General features: G+C 39.6%; 1 protein-coding gene across 2 annotated transcripts in view; it reads left to right on the forward strand.

Moving 5' to 3' along the window:
- Positions 1–14,492, forward strand: part of wdr70 (WD repeat domain 70) — a 30,886-nt gene that overhangs the window by 6,633 nt on the left and 9,761 nt on the right. For both annotated transcript variants that reach the window (XM_077736896.1, XM_077736898.1), the window contains exons 10-18: positions 2,029–2,203; positions 8,240–8,339; positions 8,473–8,557; positions 8,639–8,777; positions 10,133–10,233; positions 10,495–10,574; positions 11,761–11,877; positions 12,095–12,257; positions 13,484–14,286. In XM_077736896.1, the coding sequence (XP_077593022.1) occupies positions 2,029–2,203; positions 8,240–8,339; positions 8,473–8,557; positions 8,639–8,777; positions 10,133–10,233; positions 10,495–10,574; positions 11,761–11,877; positions 12,095–12,257; positions 13,484–13,571 (1,048 nt within the window). In that variant the 3' untranslated portion in view covers positions 13,572–14,286. The remainder of the gene's footprint in view (positions 1–2,028; positions 2,204–8,239; positions 8,340–8,472; positions 8,558–8,638; positions 8,778–10,132; positions 10,234–10,494; positions 10,575–11,760; positions 11,878–12,094; positions 12,258–13,483; positions 14,287–14,492) is intronic.

Below are 14,492 nucleotides of genomic sequence, written 5' to 3' on the forward strand. Positions count from 1 at the left end.
CTAAGGGAGTTCATCTGTAAAGGTTGGAGGTTGCTCTTTATAAAAGGGATCCAGAAGGCTTTTATGAAGAAAAAGTGCATGTTAAAAAAACAAACAAACAAAGACAAACAAAAAACAATTGCACATGGCTATATTCAAACGCTATATTGTACAGGCTTAGTAGAAAAACTGGTTGTCATGACAGCATCCCGAATAGTGAAAAGCAAGCAGCAAATGGATGCCAGTGAACATGATGGGTGCCATCACCAGGGGATTTCCCACTTTTTATTTTTTAGTCGATCCCTGTAACCTTATGGACAGATAAAATCTGAGATACCAACGGGAGAGTTATCTGTCGTGTGAACTGCTGGTCCCCTCATTAAGGGCCCATGCATGACTGGAGATGTATAGTCCTCGTTCTATTACTTTCACTTAAGCTTTTGTGCTAAGGGGAAGGGGGACTGCTGACTGAAGGGAAAACAACGGTGCAAAGATGAAGAGCGCGACCAAAAATGTTTTTGTTGGCTTCTGTACTACGTATGAGTTGGTGTTACTTTTCCATAACAAGCCACATTCTTGGAGTGAAAAGAGGCCTCACTGTGACATACACTTAAAAAGAATTGGTTACTGAGCAGATTGAAATAAAGATATGGAGAGACTGAGAGTCGTCTGAAGACAGGGTAGTAGTTGTTCTTTTTCCAACTCGAAAATCTGCTATGGAGTTTTGCATTCACTTCAATGCGAGAAAATGTGCAAAATCTCACAAGCTTCACGCATCTCATTTGTTTTAATAATCTTGGCTTTATGGATAGTGTGACCTGAAAAAATGCAAAAGAGTAACAGTTCAAATTCTGAAAACATTTGCTTAGATTACTTTGAATTGTTGTATTCATTAATGTGAAGACTGATTGTGTTAATAAGTTTTCAGTCTATGATAGCAAGTGTAATGTTCTTTGGAATGGAAAACGGCTGTCTTTTTCTTTGTACTGACATTCATATTTACTTTCATGTACAAACCATAATGTCAATATGAGCAGCAGGCAAATTTGTTTTTCATCCTGTCCAGTTCCTTCACTTAGTGTATTTATATGGACAAACGTCAATGTTAAAAATGTAACCTATGGACATTTTGATACCCCTTGAATTGGTGTTTGGCCCGCTTCATTTACAACTATCAATCCACAAGATAGCTACTGTACATGGTCTCAACAGCAGGCAATAAATTTCATGAAAAGATGTAAAATTGGCTAAAATGTACCCATAAAATGCACTGAATCTGTCAAAAACATACAGTATAACTACCTCATTGTGTGCCATACATTATTCATTAGCGTTACACGCAGAGCTGGCTGGTGTTCACATATTCCCATTCTCACCAGTGTTTTTCATTCAACTCCAGAGGGGCATGTTTAGGATTGTTCCATCTTGGTGGAAGTCTGAGTGCTGTTGTAGTTTGCCTTGTTAATTCTTTTTGCTTTGGATTGATTCAAACATGACAACAGATCAAACAGAGTTTTCTTTGACCCTTGCCAGCTCTTACTCACGCAATAAGTCTTGAGCTTGGCATTTGTGTCACAATGTTAGGCTTAGTCCAAACACGGCTTTGAGAGTGTGCATCTGCGACGTTGTAGGCAGCAGTAGAGGAGGAATTTTGTTATTTACACACCTCGGCACGACCCCATGACCCAAAAAGTCTCTGTGTTCACTAGAGCATGCAGTAGGTCGCAGACACATTTGGATTCTTGTTCCTTGTTCAGTCTTTGTAAAGTCAGAATGGAGACCTGTGATATTTATTACATTACATTTCATTTGCTCTTAGCTGCAGGAATCGATTAAACGTGGTAGAAATGCAGACTGATCATAGTTTGGCACAAGAGTCCTATTATATTTTTAAAGGTATTTTTTCATATATTTCAAGAGATAAGCCCGAAATGTCAGTTGTTTATAGTCCAGTTGAGGAACACTGTCTGGAAATATAACTTTATTACAACTTGATTAATGCATCATTGTTGAAGATCAGTGAAATTCCTCTTTCTTTCCTTTCTGCAGGACTGTGCGGACTTGGGACGTAAATTCGGAAAAGAACCACAAGTGTGTCTTCAAGCCTCGTTCTGTCCAAGGGAAGAAGGTCACACCCACATGCTGCACCTATAGTCGTGACGGGAAACTCATAGCGGCTGGCTGCCAGGATGGGACTATCCAGATCTGGGACAGAAACTTAAGTGTAAGTCTTAAAACTTTCCCGTTAACTTCCTTGCGTCTGCTTGTAAACATTCAGTTATTGACCTGGCATAAAAAATTCAGTAGGACATCGCATGGAGAGATTCCAAGAAAAAAACACGAGTCAAATTTATTTACAGTAATACCTTGTCTATCGCAGTTAATAGGTTCCGAGAACTGCCACAAAGTGCATTTGTATTCACTACCTTGATATTTAGGATATTTTCTATTGTTTTTGCCTCTTCTTAGCCTTCACATTAACAGAACCCCTTATGTTATGAGGTGGGCCCCATTCTGTTATTTCTAGAACGGTGACCGTTAAGCTGCAGATAGTGAGTCGTAAAGGCTCGATTAGAGTGACGGGTTAATCCAGATTAGTCAAATAGTAAGTAGGTGACATGAATCCTCATTCAGTAGAACTTTGTAATCAGATAACTAGACGAACAATTTGCAGTACTAGCTTGGTTGTGGCTGTGCTTTCACCAGTCACCATTGTGACATTTCTTTCCACTCCCACTCTGCTCGAAGCTGCACACTCCTGAGAGATTGGATTAAAGTCGCTCAAAATTTACGACTGCTCCTTGTCTAAAATAAATATTTAGCATCCGTCCCATTGCAGCTCACAATAGTCATGTCTGTTCCCTGACCAATGGAGCCTACCCGTGTCTGAATGGCTCAAGAATTTTTGCCTGTGCCCTCTGCCCTAATCAGGAACCTTACTGAAATTCTGCCACATGCCTAAAAAGGAGGAGACCTTGTATTTTCATTTTTACTGGTGCTGCAATTCCCTGTCTATCTTCTGTATTACTCATGTCCAGACTATGTGGGGCAGATCAATCACGGTCATCATGTACACTGTCTTGATCCGGATCTGCCATATTGGGGATGACATGCCTTTGATTAATCCTACATCAGACAATTGAGTCGGTCCTCCAGGTGAACTTTTAGGCAATTGATCGCTCGCCCCTAATCGGGTCAGACTAATTCAAAGAGAAAGCTTTTGTGATGTTTGATGCATGGAGGGTGAAGGAAGGTCTTGTGTCCAAAACATTACTCCAGAGATTGGTGGAATGTTATGAGGTCATTGATGGCTTGAGAAGTACACTGACAGAGCTAGGTTGGATGACATAATGGTGCAATCGCTTGTTTTCAAAGAGAAATTGCAGTACATTTTTCTCCATTTCCCTGAAACCTTGTATTTCAAGCATGTTTTTGCCCTTTCAGAGAACATCTTAAAGATACTACAATTGAGTGGATCATTTCCAGCTTGAAGGAAAGTAGTAGCTCATATGTGTTGAGGTAGTTTTATGTCGTGGTAAATCTCATCAGGGAGAGAACATTTATAGGTCACAGAGAAACCAAAAAACATTATATATGCATTTAATTCCCCACATTATATATGTGAACGTACATTCTTCTGGCATAATTAAATATCCAAACCCAACAAGCAGGAGACCTAAACATACCAGTCCAGGAACCTTAACCATCTATATAAATCATGCAACCTGCACCACATAGCTACCAAAGGTGACAGTAGCTGAGGTTAAAACAAGTTTGTTCCTTCATCATATTGTATCTTAGAAAACGAGAAATATTTACATTTCATTCAATGCTTACAGGAATTAAAGAAACCCGATTTTGGTAAGAGTCTCATTCAGTTGAAGCCGTGCGGGAGTGAGAATCGTTTTTATTTTTTATTTTTTTGTGCGTGTGTGTGGGTGAAAGGCATGTCTCTATATACCTAAGGCTGTTTTAAGATTGTTTCTTTTAAGTTCGCCATTGAGCGCTAAAACTACAACGTTCCACAGAGGGGTGTGCATTCATAGCTCATCACTAAGTCTTTCTTTTCTTCCACTAATCTACAGAAAAGCACTTGTGCCTACCCTTCAAACACAAACAAAAGTGAGTTAAACAAAACAAAAAAACCACTCAATAAACCAATTTTATTTAAGATTGCTATATCATGTGTTTTGTGAGCTGTAAAATAAGTGGATGATCTTGCTTTTATTAAATATTTTTTGGGGGGAAGCTAATAAAAAAGTTGTGGGCTTGCGGCGGCTGCCGATACATTAACACTTGGCGTCTACTGTTGAATATTTAACTTGGAAAGTACCCGACCCCTGGTAACAAACAAATCACTCTGCTTAAAGGACATCTCATGTTTTCCAATGCAGAAAGTGTGTTAGGTTTTTTTCTTTTTTTTTTGCTAGGCGTGTCACTTATGCAGTAACGGTGACGAACACGCTTGTCAGATTATGTGCGCAGCGTGATGCTCAAACAGTGTATACCGCCCCACTATCACTACTTGTTGACTTGCATGAAAGATCTGAGCAGCTGTTCCCAGCCACGCTTTGGCCATTTGATCCCCACAAAGTAACAAAGGTCAGCGTGAGATGTCATTACTGACTGCACAGTGGTCGTCATTGAATGCGATGCAGGCTTGTAAAGGTTTTGTTGTGGGTGATGGTTGGTGGGGGGGGGGGCACTGGTGTTGTTGGGGGAGGTATTCATTTAATGATACCCTAATAACTTGGCGAGAACAGCTGGTCCCTGCGATTGACTGGTATCACTGATGAAACCCGACTCAATGTTCCCTCCTTGATTTATCAACACTTTAGTTCAACGTGCTAAGATGTGACAAGAATTCTTTCACACTTGATTTTCTTATTTTTAGTGTTCTAAATAATTGCTAGATTTTTTTCATTTATAATTCAGTTTCATTGCATGAATTAAAAAGAGGATCATCCAAAACACACCAAATTCTGTTTTAGAAATTAATTACTCCTTGTTCTTTGTCTGTGGTGTTTAATGGCAGTTGACAGGCCAAATATATTGATTGACACATTATGATCACCAATGAAACTGTCCATCTACCAATGTGAATTGGTCATGAATGTATGAATAGTACTCGCATGTTAAATTTTGTGCATATCTCAAGGTAGCTCTTTGGTTTAAGGACAACTCCTATCTTGAAAAAAAACTCAAGTCAAGTCACTCCTATTTCAAGACATCACTGTAAACCTTTTCCATCTGAGTCGCTAATACACACAGTTTATTGCATTTATTTAATTCAGAACTATTAAAACCTAAAAATTAATTAAAAAGACTCAATCACCTACCATAGACCCTACTCATAGTTAGTTATAATCTTACCAGTCTCTTTTATGTCACGTCTTTACAATGGCTGAAAGAAACATTATTATTATGACAAAATAGTACAGAAAATAGATCAGAAGTACATTAGCAGTGTTTGTATTTTCAAACACTGTCCATGTACAATGTTTTAGTTGCAACTGCACTGACCCACTGGTTCCTTGGGCACGAATTTGGACTAGAGGGAGAAGGACACGGTTCTCAGAGGTTGTCACACAGTGCCAAGTGGCTTACACGGGAGTTCGGTTTCATGAGCCGACTATTTAGCTTATCACAGGAAGCAAACTCTCTGGCATCCAGCTATGCCGCTTTTCATGATAGTAAATAAACATTCAACCTTTCCCCAACAACTGTATTTCGTTGAAAAAATTGCAAGGAACAAGAAGATGTATGACCATTCATGTTCACATCAATGGGATTGTCTTGACTAAGCGGGGGCAAGCAGGGTAGATCATAGATTGATCACCAGTCAGTTAAATGGCATGTACTCTAAATAGAATACCATTCACACTAACATTCTTATGGATAATTTGTATTCTTCACCTTAAAATTCCATTGTAATTGACACCATTGTATGCACTTTACCTTACTTTAATCCCTCTTACTGCTACACACACTAGCACCTTTTCAATCATCCAAGTCAGAACAAGGAATATTTTTGCTGTGTGCTTTTTTTAGTTTGAAGTGTTGAGATTCCTGCAAAGTATTGTGAATTCAAGTGTCCTTGTATAGGAAATGCTATTCCGCAAAATCCAACTTTTGCTACAGCCTTGCCTGAGACAATAACATAAAAATAGGCATAAATGCAGCTGGCATGTGGCATATTTTAGGACCTGGAATTTGGAACAACCGGACGGCTTTTCACATTGCTAAGCAAACAAAAGCAAGGAGTGCAGGTTTCTACTTAAAAAGACATGATGAGACGTAAAAGTTGCCAAATTTCAAACCCTGCCGTCTGCAAAACGATTTCACTTGCAGAAGCAATTGTGATTAAGCGAAAAAACTACAGAGATAAAACACTTCAATTAAGGAACACTCCTATTTTAACCTATCTTATGCATGAAATTTAAATTGAGTTTACTTTTGCTGCCCACGCACCTGCTATGAGATGAGCAAATGTCCTTTTATGTTAAACTGACCTCTTATCTTTTATAGTGGACTATGCAAAAGACTCAGTAGGGAATGAGTGATTAAACAAAAAAAGAAAGTTAAATGAATTTGAATTTGCAGCAGTAATAGTAAAATGATAAATTGGAGAATCAAATTATCCCTGGAGAGACGAGACAAAGTGTCCAAGGCCAAGCTTCTAAAAAAGTAGAATTCTGGTTATCTACAGTTCAAGGTGACACAGTTATCTATTTTGTCTCACTTATTAACCTCTCTCCATTTACTTTGCAAGTCAGCTACGACCTCAATTCCCTCTAGTATCATGAGGACACATCAGTCTTTCACCTCACACTTTCCACACCAGTGTTCCTTTATGCTTCTCTATCTTATCTGTCGTGGGCACTCGGCGCACTTAAAATTCCTTATCCGGATTTTGGAAACAAAAAAGGCCATGTTGCCCCATTCTCTTTTCACTCGTTTATTTGCTTTGCGTTTAGAATTATTGAAATTGTAACGGTATAAACCTAGGGTATGTTTGTCTGAGTATTAGCAGGCCAACGACTCCAGGCAGTTGCTTCACAGATGTCTTGTAATGATCGATCTACTTAAGATTGAAAGAAGTCACAGACAACATCCTCTGTCTAAGGACACAAATCCAATGACTTTACTTATTTTCACTCTGCCTTTATGCCTACTGTATGTGTTAAAAAGAGGAGTTTTTGAATATTTCCAGTCTGCAATTGCAACTGCATATATTGGCACACTGAGCTACATAAGAGGGTGTTGTCAACATGATTGTGTCTGCAAAGGTAACTGTGGCTGATAGTGTTAATAAAGATGACTCATCAAGTGGTGTGCAAGTAGGTTATTTTCCACTTGTTTTCTCCCACTTAGTCTGTGCACAGTTGTGCTGCATCATGTAGTGGCAACAAGCTTATTATAATAAGCAAAGTGTATTACTGTTAGATAATATGTGAAAGAATCGATATCCTTCTCCAGTTCAAATGTGTGGCGCTTGTATTTAAGTACTTTATTTAGGTAACAAAGCTACACTATTGAGGGTGAAAATATGGTTTCACTAAGTAATGCTCTTGCTGAGTACAGTCATGTTCATCTCTTCATTCATTGACTTTAATTTCCATGTCCCATGCCACTGTCCCAATAGGAATACATGGAAATTATGATGGGAAATGTACTTTTCCTTTTTTTATGGTTTGACTTAATATACAGCCATATAGGGAACATTGTGTTTTTGGTTGCAAAATACATGTTTAGTTGCAAAACAACTTTAAATGTGGATATAATTGATCCCAATACCAAATAATAGTACATACCTTTCCTGTGACAATATTTCTATATGTAATTTTTTGAATGACGTAAAAAGGGCTTTCAATGGTTCTGTGAGCCTAGTAAAATGCAAACAATACTTTTTTGAAAAAGGTAACTTCAGATTTTGTGTTCAAATTCCTAAGTAAATTTGGGATAAAACGCGTAGCCTCCTCCGCCCCCCTGAATGAAAAAATAAGCTGTGCTCCTAACTGGGAGCTCAATTTTCTGTGTTCTCTATTGCAAAGTTTGGTGTAAACAGGCCTGACTTCAAATCTCACAAATGACGGGAAGCATACATGACAACATTTGTTTTTGATAACAATAAAAATGAGAGGAGAAAACATTGTTACTGTTGTAAACAACATCAAAGCCAGCAAATAGTCTGGGATTAATAAATTTAGCACAGGGCGAAATGTTCTGCTTTAATTGAATAGGATTTTTCTTATTGTAGGTGCACACAAAGTTCCACTGTCGGCAAGCCCACTCTTCAGGATCCGACATCTCCCGCCTTTCCTTTTCCTACGATGGTACCGTACTTGCTTCACGTGGAGGTGAGAGGATGAATTTGTCACCAAAGAGTCAAGCTTTTTTTGCTGAAAATGTTAAGCCTGATGTCTTCCTGAAGGGGCCACAACCTTTTTTAAAAGGTTTCAGTTCTCTTTTTGTTGTTTTTTTTTTTTCTAGGTGATGACACGTTGAAGATTTGGGATATACGCAACTTCAGAAAGCCATTACACATGGCTGATGGACTGATAAACTACTTTGCTATGTGAGTCATCCTAAATCACTTCCAACGAAATCAATACTATGGAATTCAACTATTTAATTTGTTCAATTTCAACCCGGGTAGGACGGACTGCTGCTTTAGCCCAGACGATCAGCTAGTCGTCACGGGGACCTCTGTGAAAAAAGATGAGGGCAATGGGAAGCTGGTCTTCTTTGACCGAAAGACCTTTAAGCAGGTTTATGAGATAGAAGTGACGAATGCGGTAAGAGCTGCTTAGCTGGTTGCATCTTTCAAAGTTTGTGGTCTCCAGATAAATTTGTATTTTCTAAATCTAAACGCTATTCTGTCTAGTTGCAATTTCTCAATAGACACTTTAGTATAATCAACAAGCGAGCATACATTGAAATTTCTCTCAAAATTTTCCAGCAGTTCTAGACATTCAGGTTCTCCATTGTGGAAATCTAAAAATATACGAGTTCGTATGAATGAGTTTGCGTGTAAGATTGACACTCCTTCAGCTTGTGTCCTGGTGGGTAGCTGAACAGCTGGACGCTAAGCAGCTTTCAACCCTCATAGAATCTGGACTAACCACCCCCATCCCACATATGACCACCCTAGACCACCCCCCACTCTTGCTCTGCTGGTACGCATCAAAGTACTAAGTCCCAAGCACCTAGAAATCTCACCTAAAATGTGTAGCAGAGTATCACCTTGAATTTAATCTCCATCATTTATAAAATCCAAAGCACTTGCACAGACTGAAAGTCAAATGGACTAGGATCTCAACTGACTTTATATATACTGTGCACAAACCCCACTGTTCCTTGTTTCAAAACGAAGCTGGCTTATTGAAATGTGCTTTGCATACCCTCCAGCAAGGCTTACACATAATTCGCCTCTATGGCATAGTGTGATTTGTAGTGACATAATCTGCAAATTTATATTGAAGTTCTTGAGTGGTGTCATATGGATTGTCTTTGACCAATCACACCATCCGTTGCCTTGGCATCCCTAATATTATTTTTTGCCTGCCACTTCTGGCCTTGATAAACAAACAATAATGTCTAATGTTCCTCATCGTGGAAACAAACAGCTGAAATGTCAGAGATGGCTTTTTGTAGGCTTCTCTTAAACCACGATGTTGAACAATCTCTGGGGTCATTCAAGAACTATTTTGAGGCTCTCATGTTGCAGCTCTTGGCTGTTTCTCAGTACTGTTTAAGTGTAAAACATGTACACTTGCGACCTGTGGGGTTACTCTTTAGCCACTGTGTGTATAGCCTCTTGTGCACATTACACACGCCTCACTGAATGAATGTGGTCACATTTGTCTGTTGGCCCCGGGCCATATGACACACGCGCCTCACACGCAAAGAGCATTCGGGCTCTTCATTCTCGACCGCCAAATATAGTCAAGTGGAGGAGCTTTACTCTCTGGCTCATCCTCGCTCGTACCACCACCATTAACAACAAACCGCTCTTACACACAATGACACACGGTAAAGGTATGATGACAGCACACGCCGCAGAAAAGGAGAAAGTATGTGTACCATGCAGTAAACCAGGGGGAGTTAATTCTCTGGCCGTGTGTGTGTTTTTTTTTTCTTATCATGACAGAGTGTGGTGCGCTCTCTATGGCACCCCAAGCTCAACCAGATCATGGTGGGAACCGCAAACGGACAAGTCAAGGTCTATTACGACCCCATTAAAAGCCACAGGTATTTCACAAAAACACACTCACAATGTCATTTAACTCTTTCAGTGACACTGACGATGGTAGATGTCCAACCACATGGCTTTTTCCATATTTTCATCCTTATGAAATTCATTTTACTTCAGTCATTTCATCTGCTACCCAACTCCCAATTGAAATTAATTCCACAAATGTTGCTATCAACAACAGCCAAAGAGTTATTTTATAAGTCCACCTTTTTCCACATGTATGTAGTATGAATGATTAATATGTTTCGTCCATCCAGGGGGGCAAAGCTGTGCGTCGTGAAGAGCAAAATCAAGGAGAAGCACGCTGAAGCGTTAACCCAGGAGTATGTCATCACACGTAAGTTCAAACAAACAGACAAACCCACTTTTACATCAATATTAAAGAAAAACTAATACAGTAGAATATAGGAGAGTAGTAGAGCTACTACAAGTTATTGATTAATTTAGTAGAAATTAGCCTTATTCTCCACATTTGGTGTAAATCTCCACTTTGTAAAATCCATCATCTGTTTACCAAGTGTTCATATTTTTAGCACTTATAACGGGATTTCAAAGTGATTTGCTAATATTAATATTTTAATGCCACTTCAGGGAACGAGTTTTACAAAAGCGTGGAATAAAAATCCTTGTCCGACTTTGTCCTTAAAAGCCTAAGTCCATGGTCAGGAGAATATCACGCGGCGTCCACATCCTTGCATTAGCTGATTGAGCGTCCAGTTGCGCTTGAGTAGCTCGCCACACTTCAGCCACGTGGACCCGAGCAGGGCGATCACACCAAGGACAAATGCCTCACCTGCCTCCTCTGGCGTGATCGGCCACGAGACCTGAGATAAAACCTCTTTCCTCAATGTTTCTATCAATCACTTGCCATGTGGCTCCTACACCAGGCTGTTGGCCAGAACAATTCAGTCCAGAATTATCTATTTTGTTTGGGTCATGCGATTTTTGGCGTGAGGTGAAGTGGAGCCCTGACTGACGCACTCAATGCTCGCTGCTGGAAAATTAGACGGCCCATTGAGGAGAAAAGCAGGGTAATCTGTTAACGCTAACCTTTTTGCTAAATGTGGCGTGGTGCTGAATTAAGAGCCATGGAAAATCACTTCATCTGAGCCTCCGGCTACAAACACACAAGTCGTTCAGTAACTCACGCACACTCGCACACTCCTGGTGTTAAATGCTGTCGTAGCTTTTATTATGATAACGCTCACTGAGGTGTGGAAAGAGAACCTAAACATTGTGTTATGTTACCCATCAGAACCCAAATATTGGCCCTGAGCAGAATTCAATAGAAAATATTATTAATTAAGTTAGTTATATGTAATGTAATTATGTCTCTTTATCAATGTTGCGACTATTTTAGCCAATCAAATTCAGTATCTGGACTTCAGAAATTCCATCAGGTTTACCGGTTTGTGTAGCAGTAGCTACTCATAAGCAGTCATTTGTTGAGGTTTATGAAATTGAAAGTTATTTATACTTGGTGTTGTCAGTCCCTTTTAATCACGCCCTGTTGTCCCTGGCAGCTCACGCCTTGCCAATGTTCAGAGAGGCCCGGCAGAGAAGCACTCGCAAGCAGCTGGAGAAGGACCGACTAGATCCCAAGAAGTCCCGCAAACCTGAGCCTCCTGTGTCGGGACCAGGTGAGATCGCTTTAGCTTCATTTCCACCGAGCAGTCTGGAGCATGTCAGGCAGAAGAGTGTACATTTTTTAGGGGGCGTTTCCACTGCAATGTTTCGGTACGATCAGACTGTGAGCATTTTCCATTGCTCTTTTGCCGAGTTCTTTTGGCCCGGGAGCCGCACGTGGCTCATTGTTAAACTTATGCTGATGAACGACTCTGCGGGGTTTGGTCACAGGTCGAGGGGGAAGAGTGGCGGCTCACGGCGGCACCCTGTCGTCATTCATCGTGAAGAACATCGCCTTGGATAAGACGGATGACAGCAATGCTCGGGAGGCCATCTTGCGCCACGCCAAGGAAGCATCGGAGAACCCGTACTGGGTGGCCCCAGCCTATAAGAAGTAAGCGTGCCGTGTCAACATGTGGGCTCGGGTAGCCGTGTCATCTACGTGCCGTGTAAATGTTTAAAAGAGTTGCACCAAGGGGGTGCGGAAACACATTCAAAAGTGATGGACAGCTTTAAATGGCTGGAGCAGGAAGGAAGGCGGTAGATGGCTATCGCCTGCCGGGGGTGCAACAAAGCTGCCAGGTTGCACGTCCACTTGTTTGCACGTCCTAACGGAAGCAGGTGAGCCCATAGTTGGCCAGTTTGACAATTCCCATTTGTTTAATCTTAAATTAAAACATTTAAAAGTGGGTGTAGAAGAACGGAATGGCGTTTCCTATCTCAGGAATTTGGTTCTTGGGTATATGTAGCTTTGTTATGGTAACTCAAAATTAAATTTGTTTATAGTCATGCTTTTGACACAGTTTAGTAATTTTATTTTGAACATTGCTCTTAGGTTTACCTAAATGCAACTGGTGAATAAGGTTAACGCAGCAATACATTTGTTGCTTTGCTAAGCTCAATGTTTGAATATTTAATCAAGAAATGTTGTTGTAAATGTTTTAAGGCCTATAAGTGCTATACTGCATGGGATGGGAGCATTTGACTTGCAGCATCTGGTAAAAATAGAAGCCAGAGACGCAAAACAAACATGGTTTGTGCCTTCAAGACATCTGGTGGAATTAAGCCTTTAAATGTGTAAATGTTTAGGCTTGCCATTAGCCTCAGGTTGTCCTGGCCCTTTTCTTCTTTTAATTTGGGAATTTACTGTTTGAGCAAATAGTTTTACTAAATTTCTGTTGTACAGTCACACAGTAGAATGAAATAGACCGAGGCTCCCCTGCACAGCAAATATCCTTACGGATTTGCAATGCTTATGTATATGTATACATACATGTACATACATGTACATGTATATGTATATGTGTGTATGTATATGTATACACATATGTATATATGTATATGTATGTATGTATGTGTATGTATATATGCATATTAGTATATGTATATATGTATATGCATATATGTATATGCATATGCATATATGTATATGCATATGCATATATGTATATGCATATGCATATATGTATATGCATATGCATATATGTATATGCATGTGCATATATATGTGCATATGTATATATGTATATTTAAATATTTATATATGTATGAAGGAAGTTTAGTATGAGTTCTAAATGCCTTCATTCTCTGCGTGCCTTTTCTCATGGCATTATCGTGTAGGACGCAGCCCAATCCTGTGTTTGCTGAGGACTCTGAGGAGGATGAGGAGGCCGAAAAGGAACCTGAATGGAAGAAGCGTAAAATCTGATGCTTTGGATAGGTTCTCTTCTCCCTTTCGGACTCACGGTCGCTTCCATTTAACACCTTGTAGGCCCAGAAAACAGATACTGTCCGGTTTGCATTTTATTATTTGTCATTGGAAGTAAAATACATGGTTATGGGACAACACAACTCCCACTTTTGTTGTTTTTGCTAGAATGTATTCAATTCAAATTTTGTTTTCTAGATTTTCATTAAACAGATGCGAAAGCTCTGTCAAATAACAATGAATGCTTTCGCTTTATTGTACTCTATATTTTACCATATAAATCAAAGCAGATTTACAACACTGTGATATCACCACAGGCAATTCGCGTTAAAGCTAGCGTCGGTAAATCATTTATTTACGAGCTATCCCACTCTTCTCATCTATTAAAATATGTACCATGCTTCCATATGTTGTGCAATGCATTCACTTGGAATTGGTCAGAATGTGACGTCACTTGGTGGTTGCCACTTCCTGGTTTTAAACTGCCATATAAACTATACAGTTATGAATAATATTACTTAAATGTATACATGTGTATTTGTTTGGATTTCTATTGTCATACAACCAGTTCCTGTTTTTTGTCACTTTTTCTTTGTGCCAACAACCCCTTGTCACTGTTTGCTACCAGGAACTTGCTCCTCACCTGGTTCTCGGTCATCTTTGAATGCGACGAGATGCCAAGGCTGTGTCATACAACCACAACTATCCCCTCATGGTGAGTAACAATATTTTACTGCTTACTTGTATACAATTGCTGGAGGCTAAAAACAGCACATTGATCAGAAATGTCAACCAGTCTTTGTGATTTTATAAACACATGGCAAGGCAAATCAGTACCACTTTTCCCATCAGGACCACCAGGCAAAAACATACACTTTAAAAGACATTTTTATTCTGTAAAAAAAGTTATAAAATGCATGT

The sequence above is a fragment of the Stigmatopora nigra genome, chromosome 17 (assembly GCF_051989575.1).
Source record: "Stigmatopora nigra isolate UIUO_SnigA chromosome 17, RoL_Snig_1.1, whole genome shotgun sequence".
In the NCBI taxonomy this organism is placed as follows: Eukaryota; Metazoa; Chordata; class Actinopteri; order Syngnathiformes; family Syngnathidae; genus Stigmatopora; species Stigmatopora nigra.